General features: G+C 41.8%; 1 protein-coding gene across 4 annotated transcripts in view; it reads right to left on the reverse strand.

The window, feature by feature from the left end:
- Nucleotides 1–164: 164 nt before the first annotated feature.
- LOC141106630 (uncharacterized) overlaps nt 165–16261 on the reverse strand; it is a 69891-nt gene continuing 53794 nt past the window's right edge. For all 4 annotated transcript variants that reach the window (XM_073597561.1, XM_073597562.1, XM_073597563.1 and 1 more), the window contains 2 exons: nt 14501–14594; nt 165–13319 (listed from right to left, as the gene is read on the reverse strand). In XM_073597561.1, the coding sequence (XP_073453662.1) occupies nt 1837–13319; nt 14501–14594 (11577 nt within the window). In that variant the 3' untranslated portion in view covers nt 165–1836. The remainder of the gene's footprint in view (nt 13320–14500; nt 14595–16261) is intronic.

Genomic DNA, 16261 nt, shown 5'->3' on the forward strand with positions numbered 1-16261 from the left:
AAGAATGGGATTCCATTAAAGTTCATGTGCGTGTAAAGGCAGGCGTCCCAATACTTTTGGTAATATAGTGTATTTGTAGTTCAGCCATCATTTCTCCTCTCCCATAACTGAAGGTCTATCCCTTGGCACAGACCTCAGCCTCAAGTACAATTTTTTACAGAAAGTGGGCTTAGCCTTTTATTGCCTCAGCCATTACAGAGCCGAATGATGGTGTCACACTGCGCCAGTGGAGCCGTTATTTAAATAAAACAGTTCAGAAGTCCATACATAAAATGTTAGGGTGAATACATCAAATCTTTTCTAAAACACCCAAATCAACTGTTCTGAGAATTGTAAGAAGAGCTGCAGCAATCGTAAAAAACTTGCAAAAAAATACTTTCACTTTGTAATATTTACATTATCCAGTGTACACGGGGTTGAATTCCCCTTAAGTCCATAATACATCTCAATTAAAATTCAGTGTACATTTAAAAAAAAAAAAAAGTTAATATTCGCAAATGGGTGCCAAACTCTTAGGCGCTCCTCAAATTTAGCGTTGCCGTAACGCACCAATCTGAATGGGTCCTCGGGAGCGTATCCCCATGAAATATATCTAAAATACAACCCTGAGGGGAGGACCCTTTTTTTCTATTCACAGCTGTCTTCCTGTCCAGTAATTCCAGGAGAGGATGGCGAAGACGGCCTGGCCCCTTTCTGAGTTACGGGGAGCAAATGTACGAGACAAAGGCAAGCACACCTCGATAGGCCTCAAGTTTTGTGCGGATGTGGTGACTTTTTTCCTATTGTATTTGCAAATATTAAAAATATCTCTTTATATATAAAGTAAATAAAAAACTTTAAGAAACAAATTAAAAATATAAAATAATGGACGATATCTTACAGCAGTGAGCACCAAACCAGTCGGGCCAAGTGGAGGTGTTACCTGGCAAGCTGGCTCAGTGGTTATACATTAAGAACACTTCATAGTTTTGGACCAGTTTGTGGTTGACTGACTGAAAGTAGAAAAAGGCAGACAGAGCTCAAGTCCTCTTTGGTCACTAGACCGTATACAAGTATTAAGGCATAAGTGCTAAATTTACAATGGTTTTGGATTGGTGCCCCTTCTCCTGGTACTCGAAGATATTGTTTTCTGCTGTAGATGAGTTAATGAACAACGAGACTTGAATCCAAGTTTTCTGTTCTATATACATTTGAAGGAAAAGGTTTTTTTTAGAAAGAAACATGTCTTGTTCGCTACAGAAAAAAACAAAAACACTGGATCTCAAAGAGTTTTTGGTTAACCAGTCAAACTAAGGATCACCTCATGTATTGCTTTTGACACTTGCACCCTTCATCTTACTTGCATGAAGGATGCAAGTGTCAAAAACAACGCTTCTCCAAGGGTTTGATGGTCTTGTTCTTTGGGATGAAACCAGGATTCTCAAAGTAGAGCCAAGATGACTTTGTGTTGCAGCATACCACTGGAGATATTATGAACCCCTTGTATGAAAATCAACCATTAGCTCAGATACCGCATAGCCAAAATTCCAAAAGAATTACAGCTGTAACCTTTTTGAGAGCTTTTCTCCTTTTAGTTGAATATGTTCTTCCAAGTTGGCTTTGAGACTGGATTGACTAGCTCCTGAATGCTACATGAAGTTCTCCACCATTGAAGTTCATTGGAAAGACATACTGGAGCTGTTCAAGGCATGTATTTAATGGAAGGCACTGGGGAAGACCCTGGATATGTTGGAAGGATTGCAACCCACCCTTTGGCATGGGACCATTTTGCAACCCTCCAAGTAGGTTTTGAATTCATGGCCGGGTATAGGAAAGTCTGTGCCAGCTGAATATGAGCTACACCGCCACCTTTTCTGCTTTCGATAAAATACTCAGCTTGTGAGTTTTTGTATGCTTATTTAAACGCCAGTTATTTTTAAAATTCTTCCCGCAATGAGCACACTCAAATTTTTGCCGCGAATGGGTCCTTGCATGTATCGTCAGCTGTGTGGGACTGCTAAAACTTTTTCCGCACTCAGTGCAAGTAAACCGTTTGACTACTGTGTGGCTCTTCTTGTGTCTCTGATAGTTTGACCTGTCCCGGAAAGTTTTTGGGCACTGATCACAGCAGAATTCTCGTTCTCCAGTGTGCAATTTTTGGTGGATGAGCAAATTAGACTTGACCCTGAAGCTTTTCCCGCATTCCAGACACTTAAAAGGGCGCTCGCCAGTGTGAATTTTATGGTGGCGGACCATATTAGATTTGACGGAGAAGGTCTTTTCGCAGTCGGAGCACTTATAGGGCCTTTCACCTGTGTGAACTCTACAGTGCTTTTCGAAATTCGACTTCTCATTAAATCCGCGCCCGCAGCTCATACACAAGTAGCGCTTTTTGCTGACGTGCCTCTCCTGATGTGCAGATAAGAGTGCCTCGCTAGCAAACCGTCGACCACAGTCGCCACATAAAAATGGCTTCTCTTCTGGGTGATTTTTCTGATGCATTTTGAGATCATGTTGGGTTTTGAAGCCTCTACTGCATCTGGAACACAGAAACCTTTTTTCACCGAGGTGCTGCTTCTGATGTGCAGCTAGGAGTGTCTCATTCGTGAAACGCCGACCACAATCAGGGCAAAAAACTAAGTTCAATTCAGGGTGATTTCGCTGATGTGTTTCGAGCTCCAGCTCTGTTTTGAAGGCTCTGCTGCACTTCGTACATGAAAAAAGTTTAATGCCATGGTGCTTTCTCTGATGCTTGGCTAAGCGTTTCTCGGAGGCAAAAAGAAGCTTGCAATCGATGCATGAAAACTTCTTTTCTGGGTGACTTTTCTGATGTGTTTCAAGTTCCGCTTGTGATTTGAATGCTATGTTACACTTTTCACATGAAAATAGGTTCTCATCCAAGTGCCTTTTCTGATGCACGGCTAGTTGTTCCTCATGGACAAAACGACGTCCGCAAATGCTGCATAAAAGTGCCTTTGTAGAGTGACTTTTCTGATGTGTTTCAAGCTCCAGTTGTGTTTTGAAACCCAGGCCACACTGCACACAAGAAAAGTGTTTTTCGGCGAGGTGACTCTTCTGATGTGCAGCTAGCAGTGCTTCATTGGCGAAACGTTTTCCACAATCACCGCACGAAAACGGACTCTCTTTATGGTGACGTTTTTGGTGCTTTGAGAGCCTTGCCTCTGTTTTGTAAAATTTCTCACATTCTAGGCAATGAAATTGCTTGGTGTCTACGTCTGGGCCTTTTTGCTTGTCCAAACCTTTAGCATTTGCTGGGCGCTCTTTGAGAGTTTTTTGTGCGTGCCTTGTAATGTGCCTTTTCCAGGCAGACTTATCGCTAAATCTCATTTCGCAGCTTGTGCATGCAAATGGTTTTTCTCCTGAGTGAGTCCGTTGGTGGACAGAAAGATGGGTTTTATTTATAAAGCATCTCCCACATTCGGGACAAGACAACAATTTGTGGCCTGTGTGTACACGCCGATGGCGATCGAAACTGACACGGTTGATAAAATGCTTGCCACATTCAGTGCAAGAAAGGGGCGTGATTCGGTGGGATTTATAGTGAGAGATCAAGGCACCTTCTGTCTGAAACTTTTTGTGGCACTTGTGGCATGAAAACCTGTGGCCGGCTGTGTGCTGTTTTTGATGAGAATGAAGGTGGCTGCTTTGCCGAAAACTTTTTCCGCAGTAAGAGCACAAATAGTTTTTTACTCCCTTGTGAATCTCTAAATGTTTGGTATAGTTTGATGAGTGGATAAATGTCTTCCCACACTCGGCACATACATAAGGTCGTTCATTTTTGTGGATTTTTCGGTGAACCTGGAGATGAGTGCTGTTGTAGAAGCTTTTATTGCACTCAGAGCAAGAATACAGCCTCTCCTTGGTATGGAATACTTTATGTGCCGCAAGTCGGGTCTTACAGAGAAAGCTCTTGCCACATTCAAGACAAGGGAAAGGCCTCTCTCCTGTGTGAGTTCGATAATGCACCACCAGATGTGCATTGAATAAAAACATCTTCCCGCAATCTGGACATTTGTGCTTTCTTTCTCTCTTCCGCTTTCTCATCACTTTTGGGTCCTTAGGTTTGGAACAGTCATTATCTGTATCTTTCACAGGAATGGCTGTGGGGTCGTCACTGCAATCTTTTGTTGGGTTATTCAGAGATAAGCCAACCTGAGCAGGTCCATGATTTGCATTTTTTGGGGTTTTTACCTTTGTTTCCTCTGAATTCGAAATAGTATTTGTACCATTCATAGGGGCAGTTGGTGTACCGCCACTGCAAACTCCCGTTGGCGCATCAATATTAGAGTTGGTCTCAGTTTTGTTTGACCCTATGGTGCTGTTACCACCCACAGCTGTGGAGTTTTTCATTTCTTTCCCTTTCGTTGAATCAGGGTTGGAGACATTATTTGTGTCTTTTAAAGGACCAGGAAAACTATCATGCATAGAGGTTGTTGGGTCATTCAATGCAAAGTTTACTTCGGTTTGATTTGACATTATGGCACCTTGACCAACCGCAGACTCAGAGTTCTTCATTGTTTTAATTTCTGTTGGTTTGGAAATGGGGACATTATTTGGGTCCTTTAAAGAAGCAGGAAGTGTATTGTCCCTGCAAGCTCCTGTTGGGTCATGCACAGCTGGGTAGACATTGGTTTGGTTTGGAGTTATGGCACCATGATCATCTGTAGATGTGGGATTTTTAATTTTTTCACCTTTAGTCATATCTGAGTTGGAAACAATATTTATGTCATTTAGAGGAGGAGGAAGTGTATTGTCCCTGCAGCTTGTACCTGGCCTGTTCCAAGCAGAGTCAGCTTCAGTTTGGTTTAAAGTGATGGCGCTATGGATGATCCCAGATTTGGAGTTCTTTTTTGTTTCTTTATAATTGGTGATCTTATTTGTGTCCTTTACTAGAGCAACGTGTGGCTCTGTCCTATGAGATGTTGTTGGGTTATCCACTGCAGAGTCAACTTGACTTTGGTTTGACGTTATGGCACTGTGATCAACCACAGGCTTGGAGTTCTTAATTGTATTCTTTTTTGTTTCTTCATTACTGGAGACATCATTTGAGTCCTTAAAAAGAGCAATGAGTGAATCTATCCTATGAGATGTTGTTGGGTTATTTACAGCAGAGTCAACTTTGCTTTGGTTTGAAGTTATGGCATTGTGACCAACCACAGGCTTGGAGATCTTAATTTTATTCTTGTTTGTTTCTTCATGAGTGGAGACATTATTTGTGTCCTTTAAAACAGCAACTTGCGAATCTACCCTACGAGATGTTGTTGAGTTATCCACAGGAGAACCAAATTTGCTTTGGATGGAAGTTATGGCGCTGTGACTAACCACAGGCTTGGAGATCCTAATTTTATTCTTAGTTGTTTCTTCATAATTGAAGACATTTGTGCCCTTTAAAAGGACAATGTGTGAATCTATCCTATGAGATGTTGTTGGGGTATCCACAGCAGAGTCAGCTTTGCTTTGGTTTGAAGTTCTGGTACTGTAACCAACCACAGACTTGGAGTTCTTAGTTTTATTCTTTTTTGTTGCTTTATAATTGGAGACATTATTTGTGTCTTTTAAAAGAGCAATGCGTGATCCTACCCTATGAGATGTTGTTGAGTTATCCACAGCAGAGCCAACCTTGCTTTGATTTGAAGTTCTGGTATTGTAACCAACCACAGACTTGGAGTTCTTAGTTTTATTCTTTTTCGTTTCTTCATAATTGGAAACATTATTTGTGTTCTTTACAAGAGCACTTTGTGACTCTACATTACGAGATGTTGTTGGGTTATCCACAGCAGATTCAACTTTGCTTTGGATGGAAGTTGTGGCACTATGACCAACCACAGACCTGGAGTTCTTAGATTTATTCTTTTTTGTTTCTTCATAATTGGAAACTATATTTGTATCTTTTAAAATAGCAATTTGTGAATCTGCCCTACGAGATGTTGTTGGGTTATCCACAGTAGGTTCAACTTTGCTTTGGATGCAAGTTGTGGCACTGTAACCAGCCATAGACTTGGAGATCTTAATTTTAATCTTATCTCTCTCTTCATAATTGAAGACATTATTTGTATCCTTTAAAAGAGCAATGTGCGAATCCATTCTATGAGATGTTGTTGGGTTATCCACAGTAGAGCCAACTTTGCTTTGGTTTGAAGTTCTGGTATTGTAACCAAACACAGAGTTGGAGTTCTCAGTTTTATTCTTTTTTGTTTCTTCAGATTTGGAAACCTCATTTGTGTCCTTAAAAAGAGCAATGTGTGACTCTACCCTACGAGATGTTGTTGGGCTATCCACGGCAGATTTATCTTTGCTTTGGTTTGAAGCTATTGCATTGTGACCAACCACAGACTCTGAGTTAGGAAATGTATTTTTTATTTTGTCTTTATAATTATAGACTTTATTTATATCCTTTAAAAGAACAAAGGGTGAATATATCCTATGAGATTCTGTTGGTTTATCCACAGCAAAGTCAGTTTTGATTTGGTTTAAAGTTATGGCATTGTGACCAACCACAGACCTGGATGTCTTCATTTTATTTATGGTCTCAAACTTAGAGACATTATCTGTACTCTTTGAAGGAGCTGGGAGTGCATTATCGCTGCAAGATATTGTTGGGTTATTTAAAGCAGAGTCCGATTTGGTTTGGTTTGACGTTATGGTGCTGTGACCAACCACAGTTGTAGGGTTTTTCATTTTTTTGGGTGCTTTGGCATTGGCCTTGTTAATAGTCCTCTTTAAAACAGCAAGGAGTGAATCAAGCCTGCAAGTTGGTGTTGGGTTATTCGAAGTTGGGTACGTTTCGGTATGACTTGAAGTGATGGGACTGGAACTCGTCACACCATCGGAGTCCTGAATTTTTCTCTTTCTTGTTGCACGGAAATTTGAGATGTTATTTGTGTCCTTTAAAGAAGCAGGGATTGTATTGTCCCTGCAAGCTGCTGTTGGGTTTTCCACAACTGAGTCAACCTCAGTTTGGTTCGAAGTCATGGCACCGTGACCAACCACAGGTGTGGGAGTTTCCCTTTTTGCAGTGTCTGAGTCAGAAACTTTATTTGTGTCACCTAAAGGAGGAGAAAGTGTATTGTCCCCACAAATTTTTGCTTGCTTATTCAAAGCAGAATCAGCTTTGGTCCGGTTTGAAGTCATGGCTTTGTAAGTAATTCTCTTTTTTGTTGCTTGGAAACTTGAGATGTTATTTATGTCCTTTAAAGAAGCACGGTGTGTATTGTCCCTGCAAGCTGCTGTTGGGTTTTCCACAACTGAGTTAACCTCAGTTTTATTCGAAGTTATGGCACTATGGCCAATCACAGGTGTGGGATTTCTAATTTTTTCCATTTTTGCAGTGTCTGAGTCAGAAACTTTATTTGTCTCACTTAAAGGAGGAGAAAGTGTATTGTCCCCACAGGTTGTTGCTTGCTTATTCAAAGCAGAATCAGCTTCGGTTCGGTTTGAAGTCATGGCTTTGTAAGTAATTCTCTTTTTTGTTGCTTGGAAACTTGAGATGTTATTTGTGTCCTTTGAAGAAGCAGAGTGTGTATTGTCCCTGCAAGCTGCTGTTGGGTTTTCCACAATTGAGTCAACCTCAGTTTGGTTCGAAGTTATGGCACTATGGCCAACCACAGGTGTGGGATTTCTAATATTTTCCATGTTTGCGGTGTCTGAGTCAGAAACTTTATTTGTGTCACCTAAAGGAGGAGAAAGTGTATTGTCCTTGCAGGTTGTTGCTTGCTTATTCGAAGCAGAATCAGCTTTGGGTCGGTTTGTGTCACTTAAAAGAAGAGAATGTGTATTGTCTTTGCAGGTTGTTGCTTGCTTATTCAAAGCAGAATCAGCTTTAGTTCGGTTTAACGTGAAGGCGCTGTAAGTAATTCTCTTTTTTGTTAGTTGGAAAGAGGAGACGTTATTTGTGTCTTTTAAAGAAGCAGGGAGTGTTTTGTCCCTGCAAGCTGCTGTTGGGGTTTCCCCAACTGAGTCAACCTGGGTTTGGTTCGAAGTTATGGCAGCATGACCATCCACAAGTGTGGAGTTTCTAATTTTTTCCATGTTTGCAGTGTCCGAGTCAGAAACTTTATTTGTGTCACTTAAAGGAGGAGAAAGTGTATCGTCCTTGCAGGTTGTTGCTTGCTTATTCGAAGCAGAATCAGCTTCGGGTCGGTTTGTGTCACTTAAAAGAAGAGAATGTGTATTGTCCTTGCTATTTGTTGCTTGCTTATTCAAAGCAGAATCAGCTTTGGTTTGATTTGAAGTGGAGGCTCTGTAAGCAATTCTCTTTTTTTTTGCTTGGAAATTTGAGATGTTATTTTCGTCCTTTAAAGAAGCAGGGAGTGCTTTGTTCCTGCAAGCTGCTGTTGGGTTTTCCACAACTGAGTCAACCTCAGTTTCATTCGAAGTTACGGCGCCATGACCAACCACAGATGTGGGATTTCTACTTTTTTCCATGTTTGCAGTGCCTGAGTCAGAAACTTTATTTGTGTCACTTAAAGGAGGAGAAAATATATTGTCCTTGCAGGTTGTTGCTTGCTTATTCGGAGCAGAATCAGCTTCGGTAGGGTTTGAAGTGATGGCACTAAATGTAATTCTCTTTTTCGTTGCTTGCAAATTTGAGATGTTATTTGTGTCCGGTAAAGAAGCAGGGAGTGTATTGTCCCGGCAAACTGCTGTTGGGTTTTCCACAACGGAGTCAACTTTAGTTTCGTTCAAAGATATGGCACCAAGACCAACCACAGGTGTGGGATTTCTAACGTTTTCCCTGTTTGCAGTGTCGGAGTCAGAAACCTTATTTGTGTCATTTACAGGAAGAGAAAGTGTATTGTCCCCGCAGGTTGTTGCTCGCTTATTCGAAGCAGAATCAGCTTCGGTTGGGTTTGAAGTGATGGCACTAAATGTAATTCTCTTTTTCGTTGCTTGCAAATTTGAGATGTTATTTGTGTCCTTTAAAGAAGCAGGGAGTGTATTGCCACTGCAAGCTGCTGTTGGGTTTTCCAGAACTGTGTCAACCTCAGTTTGGTTCGAAGTTACGGCACCATGACCAACCACAGATGTGGGATTTCTGATTATTTCCCTGTTTGCAGTGTCTGAGTCAGAAATTTTATTTGTGTCACCTAAAGGAGGAGAAAGTGTATTGTCCTTGCAGGTTGTTGCTTGCTTATTCAAAGCAGAATCAGCTTCGGTTTGGTTTGAAGTGAAGGCACTGTAAGTAAATCTCTTTTTCGTTGCTTGGATATTTGAGGCGTTATTTGTGTCCATTAAAGAAGTAGGGAGTGTATTGTCCCTGCAAACTGCTGTTGGGTTTTCCGCAACGGAGTCAACTTTAGTTTCGTTCAAAGATATGGCACCAAGACCAACCACAGATGTGGGATTTCTAATGTTTTCCCTGTTAGCAGTGTCTGAGTCAGAAACCTTATTTGTGTCATTTACAGGAAGAGAAAGTGTATTGTCCCCGCAGGGTGTTGCTTGCTTATTCAAAGCATAATCAGCTTCGGTTGGGTTTGAAGTGATGGCACTGAAGGTAATTCTCTTTTTCGTTGCTTGCGAATTTGATATGTTATTTGTGTCCTTTAAAGAAGCAGGAAGTGTATTGTCACTGCAAGCTGCTGTTGGGTTTTCCAGAACTGTGTCAACCTCAGTTTGGTTCAAAGTTATGGCACCATGACCAACCACAGATGTGGGATTTCTGATTATTTCCCTGTTTGCAGTGTCTGAGTCAGAAACTTTATTTGTGTCACATAAAGGAGGAAAACGTGTATTGTCCTTGTAGGTTGTTGCTTGCTTATTCGAAGCAGAATCAGCTTCGGTTTGGTTTGAAGTGAAGGCACTGTAAGTAAATCTCTTTTTCGTTACCTGGATATTTGAGACGTTATTTGTGTCCGTTAATGAAGCAGGGAGTGTATGGTCCCTGCAAACTGCTGTTGGGTTTTCCACAACTGAGTCAACTTTAGTTTGGTTCAAAGATATGGCACCATGACCAACTACAGGTGTGGGATTTTTAATGTTTTCCCTGTTAGCAGTGTCTGAGTTAGAAACCTTATTTGTGTAATTTAAAGGAGGAGAAAGTGTATGGTCTCTGCAGGTTGTTGCTTGCTTATTAAAAGCAGAATCAGCTTCGGTTCGGTTTGAAGTAATGGCGCTATAAACAATCACAGACGTGGAGTTCTTAATTTTATCTTTTATTGTTTCTTTAGAGTTGGAGAAATGATTTGTGTCCTTCAAAGATGCAGTATGTGCATTTTCTCTACAAGATGCTGTTGGGTTATACACAGCTGAGTCACCTTTAGTTTGGTTTGAAGTGGGGGCACTGTGACCAGACGTTGACTTGGAGTTCTTCACGTTTGTATTTTCCATTGCCTCAGAATTGGAGATGTTACTTGGGTCCTTTAAAGAAGCAGGGTGTGTATTGTCCATGAAAGCTCCTGTTAGTTTCTCCACAACTGAGTCACCTTCAGTTTGGTTTGAAGTTATGGCACCATGACCAACCGCAGATGTGGGATTTCCACTTTTTTCCCCGTTTGTCATGTCTGAGTTGGAAACACTATTTGTGTCAATAAAAGGACCGTGACTATAGTCCCTGCAGGTAGTTGCTGGTTTATTCAAAGCAGAGTCAGCCCCCGTTTGCTTTGAAGTGATAGTGCTGTAAACGATCACAGATGTGGAATTAAAAATTGTATTCTTTTTTGTTTCTTCGTAATTGGAGACGTTATTTGTGTCCTTTAAAGACGCAATATGTGAATCTTCCCTGCAAATTTTTGTTGGGTTAGTCGTAGCAGAGTCAGCTTTGGCTTGGTTTGAAGTGATGGCACTGTGATCAACCGTAGACTTGTAGTTTGTAATATTCTCGTTTGTGATTGCCTCGGGATTGCTTAAAAGAGTAATCTGTGGCTCTATCCTATGAGATGTTGTTGGGTTATGCACAGCAAAGACAGCTTTGCTTTGATTTGAGATTATGGCATTGTGACCAACCGTAGACTTGGAGTTCTGAATGTTCTCATTTGTCATTGCCTCAGGATTACGGACAATATCCATGTCCTTTAAAGGAGCAGGGAGAGTATCATCCCTATAAGCAATTGTTGGAAACTTCAAAGCTAAGTCTGATTCAGTTTGGCTTGACATTATTGCGCTTTGACCAACAGCTGTGGTTGTTTTCAATTTTTTTGTTGCACTTGAGTTGGAGAGGTCAATTGTGTAATTTACAGGTGCCAAGATTGCGTCATCCCTGCAAGTTGTTGTTGGGTTATTTGTAGTGGAGTTTGCTTCGGCTTGGCTTCTAGTGATGGGGCTGTGGCCAACCACACCACTAAAATTCTGAATTTGTTTCTCCTCTGTGGTTTTGGAATTTGAGATGTTATTGGTGTCCTTTAATGGAGCAGGAAGTGCCTCGTCTGCGCCGGTTGTTGTTGGATTATTTAAAACTGAGATGACTTTGGTTTGGATTGAAGTTATGTTGCTGTGACCAACCACAGTCTTGGAGTCATTATCTTTTTTATATTTCATTGCCTCAAAATTAGAGACATTGTTTGTTTTCTTTAAAGGAGCAGGGAGTGTTAAGTCCAAGGCGGTTGTTGGGTTTTCCACAACTGGGTCAGCTTCAATTTGGTTTGCCACTGCGGCTCTGTGACCAACCATAGCTAAGGAATTTTGAATTGTAATCCTTAACGTTTTCTCTTTGAAATTGAAGCGGTTAGGTGTGTTCCTTAAAGGAGCAAGGAATGTTTCATCCCTGAAAGCTCTTCTTGGGGTATCCACATCAGAATTGGCTTCAGCTTGATTAAAATTGAAGATGCCATGACCAACCACAGACCTGGAGTTCCTAATTCTTTTATTTTTTATTGCCTCAAAATTGAAAATGTCATTTGCGTCTTTTAGAGGAACAGGGAGTGCATCATCTCTGCACCTAGTTGTTGGGTAATTCACAGCAGAGTTGGCTTCTGTTTGATTTGACGTTATGGTGCTGTGACCAGCCACAGGTGTGGAATTTTTAATTGTATTCTTTTTCAATGCTTCAGAAGGAGGAAGGAGTGCATCATCCCTGAACGCTCCTATTGGTTTACTCGGAGCAGAGTTGGCTTCAGTTTGGTTTGAAGTGATGGTGGCCTGGCCAACCATAGCACTGGTTTTCCTAGATTTTAAATTTTTCGGTTCTTCATGTCTGAAGACACTGTTTGTGTTAATTAAAGGATGAGGGAGTATACTGCCCCTGAAAGCTCTTGTTGGGCTATCTGCAGCTTCAGCTTGTTTTGAATTGGAGGCATTGGATTCAATTGGGTTTGAAGTAATAACATCATCTTCAGTTTGCTTTGAAATCAGTGCATCCTCTTCAGCTGGGTTCCTATGACTTATACTTTCCGGTACTTCAAGACTGAAGACACTGTTTGTGTTCATTAAAGGACGAGGGAGTATATTGCTCCTAAAAGCTCTCGTAGGGCTATCTGCAGGTTCATCTTGCTTTGAAGTAAAGGCATTGAATTCAGTTGGGTTTGGAGAGGTAATGTCAGCTTTAATTTGATTTGAAGTCAAGGCATCCTCTTCATTTGGGTTTGAAGTGGTGATGTTTTCTTTGGTTGGGTTTGAAGTAATGTCATCAGTTTCAGTTTGCTTTGAAGGTATGGAATCCTCTTGAGTTGGGTTTGAAGTGAGGGCATTAGCTTCAGTTTGCTTTGAAGGGATGGAATCCTCTTGAGTTGGATTAAAAGTGATGGTGTCAACTTCAGTTGGATTTGAAGTCATAGCATCCTCTTGAATTGGGTTTGAGGTGTCAGTGTCAGCTTCAATTTGCTTTGAATTTATGATGTCCTCTTCAGTTGGGGTTGAAATGATGGTGTTAGCTCCAGTTTGCATCAAAGTGATGGTGTCAGCTTCAGTTTGCTTTGAATTCATGGAGTCCTCTTCGGTTGGGGTTGAAATGATGGTGTTAGCTTCAGTTTGCATCAAAGTAATGGTGTCGGCTTCAATTTGCTTTGAAATGATGGTGTCAGCATTGTCTTGGTTTGACGTGATGACATTGGCTTCTGTTGGCTTTAAAATTATTGTGTCATTTTCAGTTTGGTTTGACGTGATGGTGCCCATTTCAGTTGGGTTTGAAGTTATGGCATTAGCTTCAGGTTGCTTTGAACTGATGGGGCTGTGACCAAGCACATCGTTGAAGTTCCTTGTTCCATCGTTGAAATGTTTTTTCTCTTTTGTTGCTTTGCTCTTGGAGACATTATTTGTGTCCTTTACAGAACCAGAGTTTGTATCATCCCCACAGGTTATCGTTGAGTTGTCCACAGCAGGGCTGGCTTCAGTTTGGTTTGAAGTAGAAAAATAATTATTTGTTTTGGCTTTGGAATCTCCATTTTGTTCTGCAATTTGTTTAAACATGAAAAGAATAAAATGTTAAAATAATGAAAAGCAATATTTTTTTCTACAGTTTGAGTCAGTAAGAATTAGAACATCCTGGGAAATATGGGGCATTAAAGAGCAGGGCACCAACCCTGGCTATGTGTTTATTAAATTGGAATTTAAACTGGTTCAAGGGGTCAGTTCATGTAATTTAATATTTTTCGACTTTGGGTAGACACTAGGGGGTTGACTCCTTGAATCTTCATAGCTCCACTCACGTGCTTGGAAATGCAATAGAAGAGTGACTGCACGGTGAAGAGGACAGAGTTAATACTCAGATTATACAAAGTTGTCTGCAAACAAACTGCTAGTCTCTAATATTCAGTTTTTGTGGTGAAGTTCGTGTCTCCTTGTGGGCTGGCCCAAACAACTATTGGTTTCTGGGCACCAGATTAAGCAAGACCTTTAAACAAAGGCATAAACATTTTTTTATCTACCCCAGGGCCGCTGATAAGGCAGTACAACTGGCACCGTTGTACTAGACCCAGGTCCCATCAGCTAAATGCCTAGGGCAGCTTTGTTTCTACCCAAAATAATAAGTGGATGTTACTAGACCACACCCCTACATCTACTTGCTTACCAGGGCTTAAATTACATTTGTCTGGGCCCCATCGGTCAACAGAGGGGCCCAGAAGGTGGGAGCAGAGCAGGGTCTTAGAAATGCCATATTGTGAACTATTTAAAGAGCTCTACAACAATACATTGAGTATTGGCTTACAACAGGCTTTATTAACCAGGGTTCTGTGAAACCCTAGGGTTCCTTCAGAGGTTGTAGTGGTTTCTTGAGCAATGAGCAATTAATGCCACTCAAATAACATGCCACGGAAACCAATGATATGGAACAAATGTAGGGAACATTCTTCTCCTTGATTATTACATATCAGTGACCTGTAGATGGCAAACATTTTTAGCAGGGGTTCTCCATATTATAAAGATTGAGAAAGGCTAGCTTAGAATATTCATGCAAGCAGTTCAGTTCAAAAAGCAAGTCCAATCTGTCATGTCCATGCTGGCAGAGGAGGAGGGGGGATAATCAAATTCTGCTCAACTCCAAGAGATTTTAGGGGAAGTCACTCATTAAACAAATGTTTAGTAAAATTAAAACATCTAGCAGTGTGATACAGCAGCTATATGACATCACCTGTGGTCTCAACAGCTGGAACCCCGCGGATCTTCTCTATATCATCACTGTCGTTTGTCTGCCTTAAAGCTTGTGCGTCTATCTGATTATGTACCTAAAGTAGAGCGTAGAGAGCAGAACAGTGGTGGTATAAGTTAAAATGTATTTGCAGCAAAAACTTTTTTTTCCTCAAGAGTGCGGAAATGTTAGACTTCCTGGCACATTTTACCATTGTATGTGTCCTCACTGAGTCATCCTCTCGTTTTGGTGACCACTGTCAAACAGGACAGAAAGTTGAAATTCCAGATCGCTGCACTCAGGAAGGACCCTGATGGTCATGGAAGTAAAAGCAGCCTCAAACTAGCTCTGTATAGGTTACGCCCCCAACACGTTTCACCCTGCCCGGGGAGTTAGTCTTCGATGACTAAGCCCCAGGGGCAGAAAGAAATGTGTTGGAAGCGTGGCCTAGACGGAGCTGGACTGAGACTGCTTTTACTTTCTCCATTACTAAGCTCCGAAAGCAGGGCAAAACATGTTAAGGAGCGTGGCCTAGGCTGAGGCTGCTTTACCTCCTCCATGACCATGCCCCGAGGGCAGAGAAAAAAAGGTCAGAGAGCATGGCCTAGAGGGAGCTAGGCTGAGACTTCCTTTACTTCCTCCATGACTAAGCCCCGGAGATAGGCTGAGGCTGCTTTTACTTCCTCCATGACACAGCCCTGAGGGCAGGATGAAACACGTCAGGGAGCGTGGCCTAGATGGAGCTAGGCTGAGGCTGCTTTTATTACCTCCATGACCATGCCCCGAGGGCAGGGAGAAACATTTTGAGGAGCATAGCCTAGATGGAGCCAAGCTGAGACGCCTTTTACTTCCTCCATGACTTATGACCCATACACACTATTAGATTTTCTGCAGATTTTTGTCTTCCGATTTACCAAAAGCATGTAGTGCAAGGGCCTGCCTGATTGCAAACATATTGAAACTCTTAAGGTTTGACCTCATATTATATGGTTTTGGTAAATCTGAAGACAGAAATCTGCAGAAAATCTAATAGTGTGTATGGGGCATAAGCCTCGGAGCTAGGCTGAGGTTGCTTTTACCTACTCCATGACCATGCCCCAAGGACAGAGCAAAACACATCAGTAAGCATGGCCTAGATGAAGGTGGGCTGAAGCTGCTTTTATTTCCTCCATGACCAGGTACTGAAAGCAGGCAAAACACTTCAGGGAGCAAAGCCTAGACGCAGCTAGGTGGAGTCTGCTTTTACTTCCATGACTATTGGGTTCTTCCGGAGTGTGACGATTAGGACTTTCTTCTTTCAGTGTATTCAAAGTCAGGCACCTTTTCCCGAACCAGCACCCATGGTGTGAGTCTAACACATTTGGACGCAGGGACCTGAGCAGCAATCCACAAAACACGCTGGGGAGCATGGCCTAGACGGAGCTAAGCTGAGACTGCTTTTACTTCCTCCATGACTAAGCCCCAGAGCTAGGCTGAGGTTGCTTTTACCTACTCCATGACCATGCCTTGAGGTCAGAGCAAAACATATCAGTAAGCATGGCCTAGACGGAGCTGGGCTGAAACTGATTTTACTTCCTCCATGACTAAGTACTGAGGGAAGGGCAAAGCACGTCAGGGAGCGAAGCCTAGACGCAGCTAGGTTGAGTCTGCTTTTACTTCCATGACTATTGGGTTCTTCCGGATTGTGACGACCAGGACTTTCTCCTTTCAGTGTATTCAAAGTCTGGCTTCTTCTCCCGAACCAGCAACCATGGTGTGAGTCTA

This window comes from Aquarana catesbeiana, linkage group LG08 (assembly GCF_042186555.1).
Source record: "Aquarana catesbeiana isolate 2022-GZ linkage group LG08, ASM4218655v1, whole genome shotgun sequence".
Taxonomy (NCBI): domain Eukaryota; kingdom Metazoa; phylum Chordata; class Amphibia; order Anura; family Ranidae; genus Aquarana; species Aquarana catesbeiana.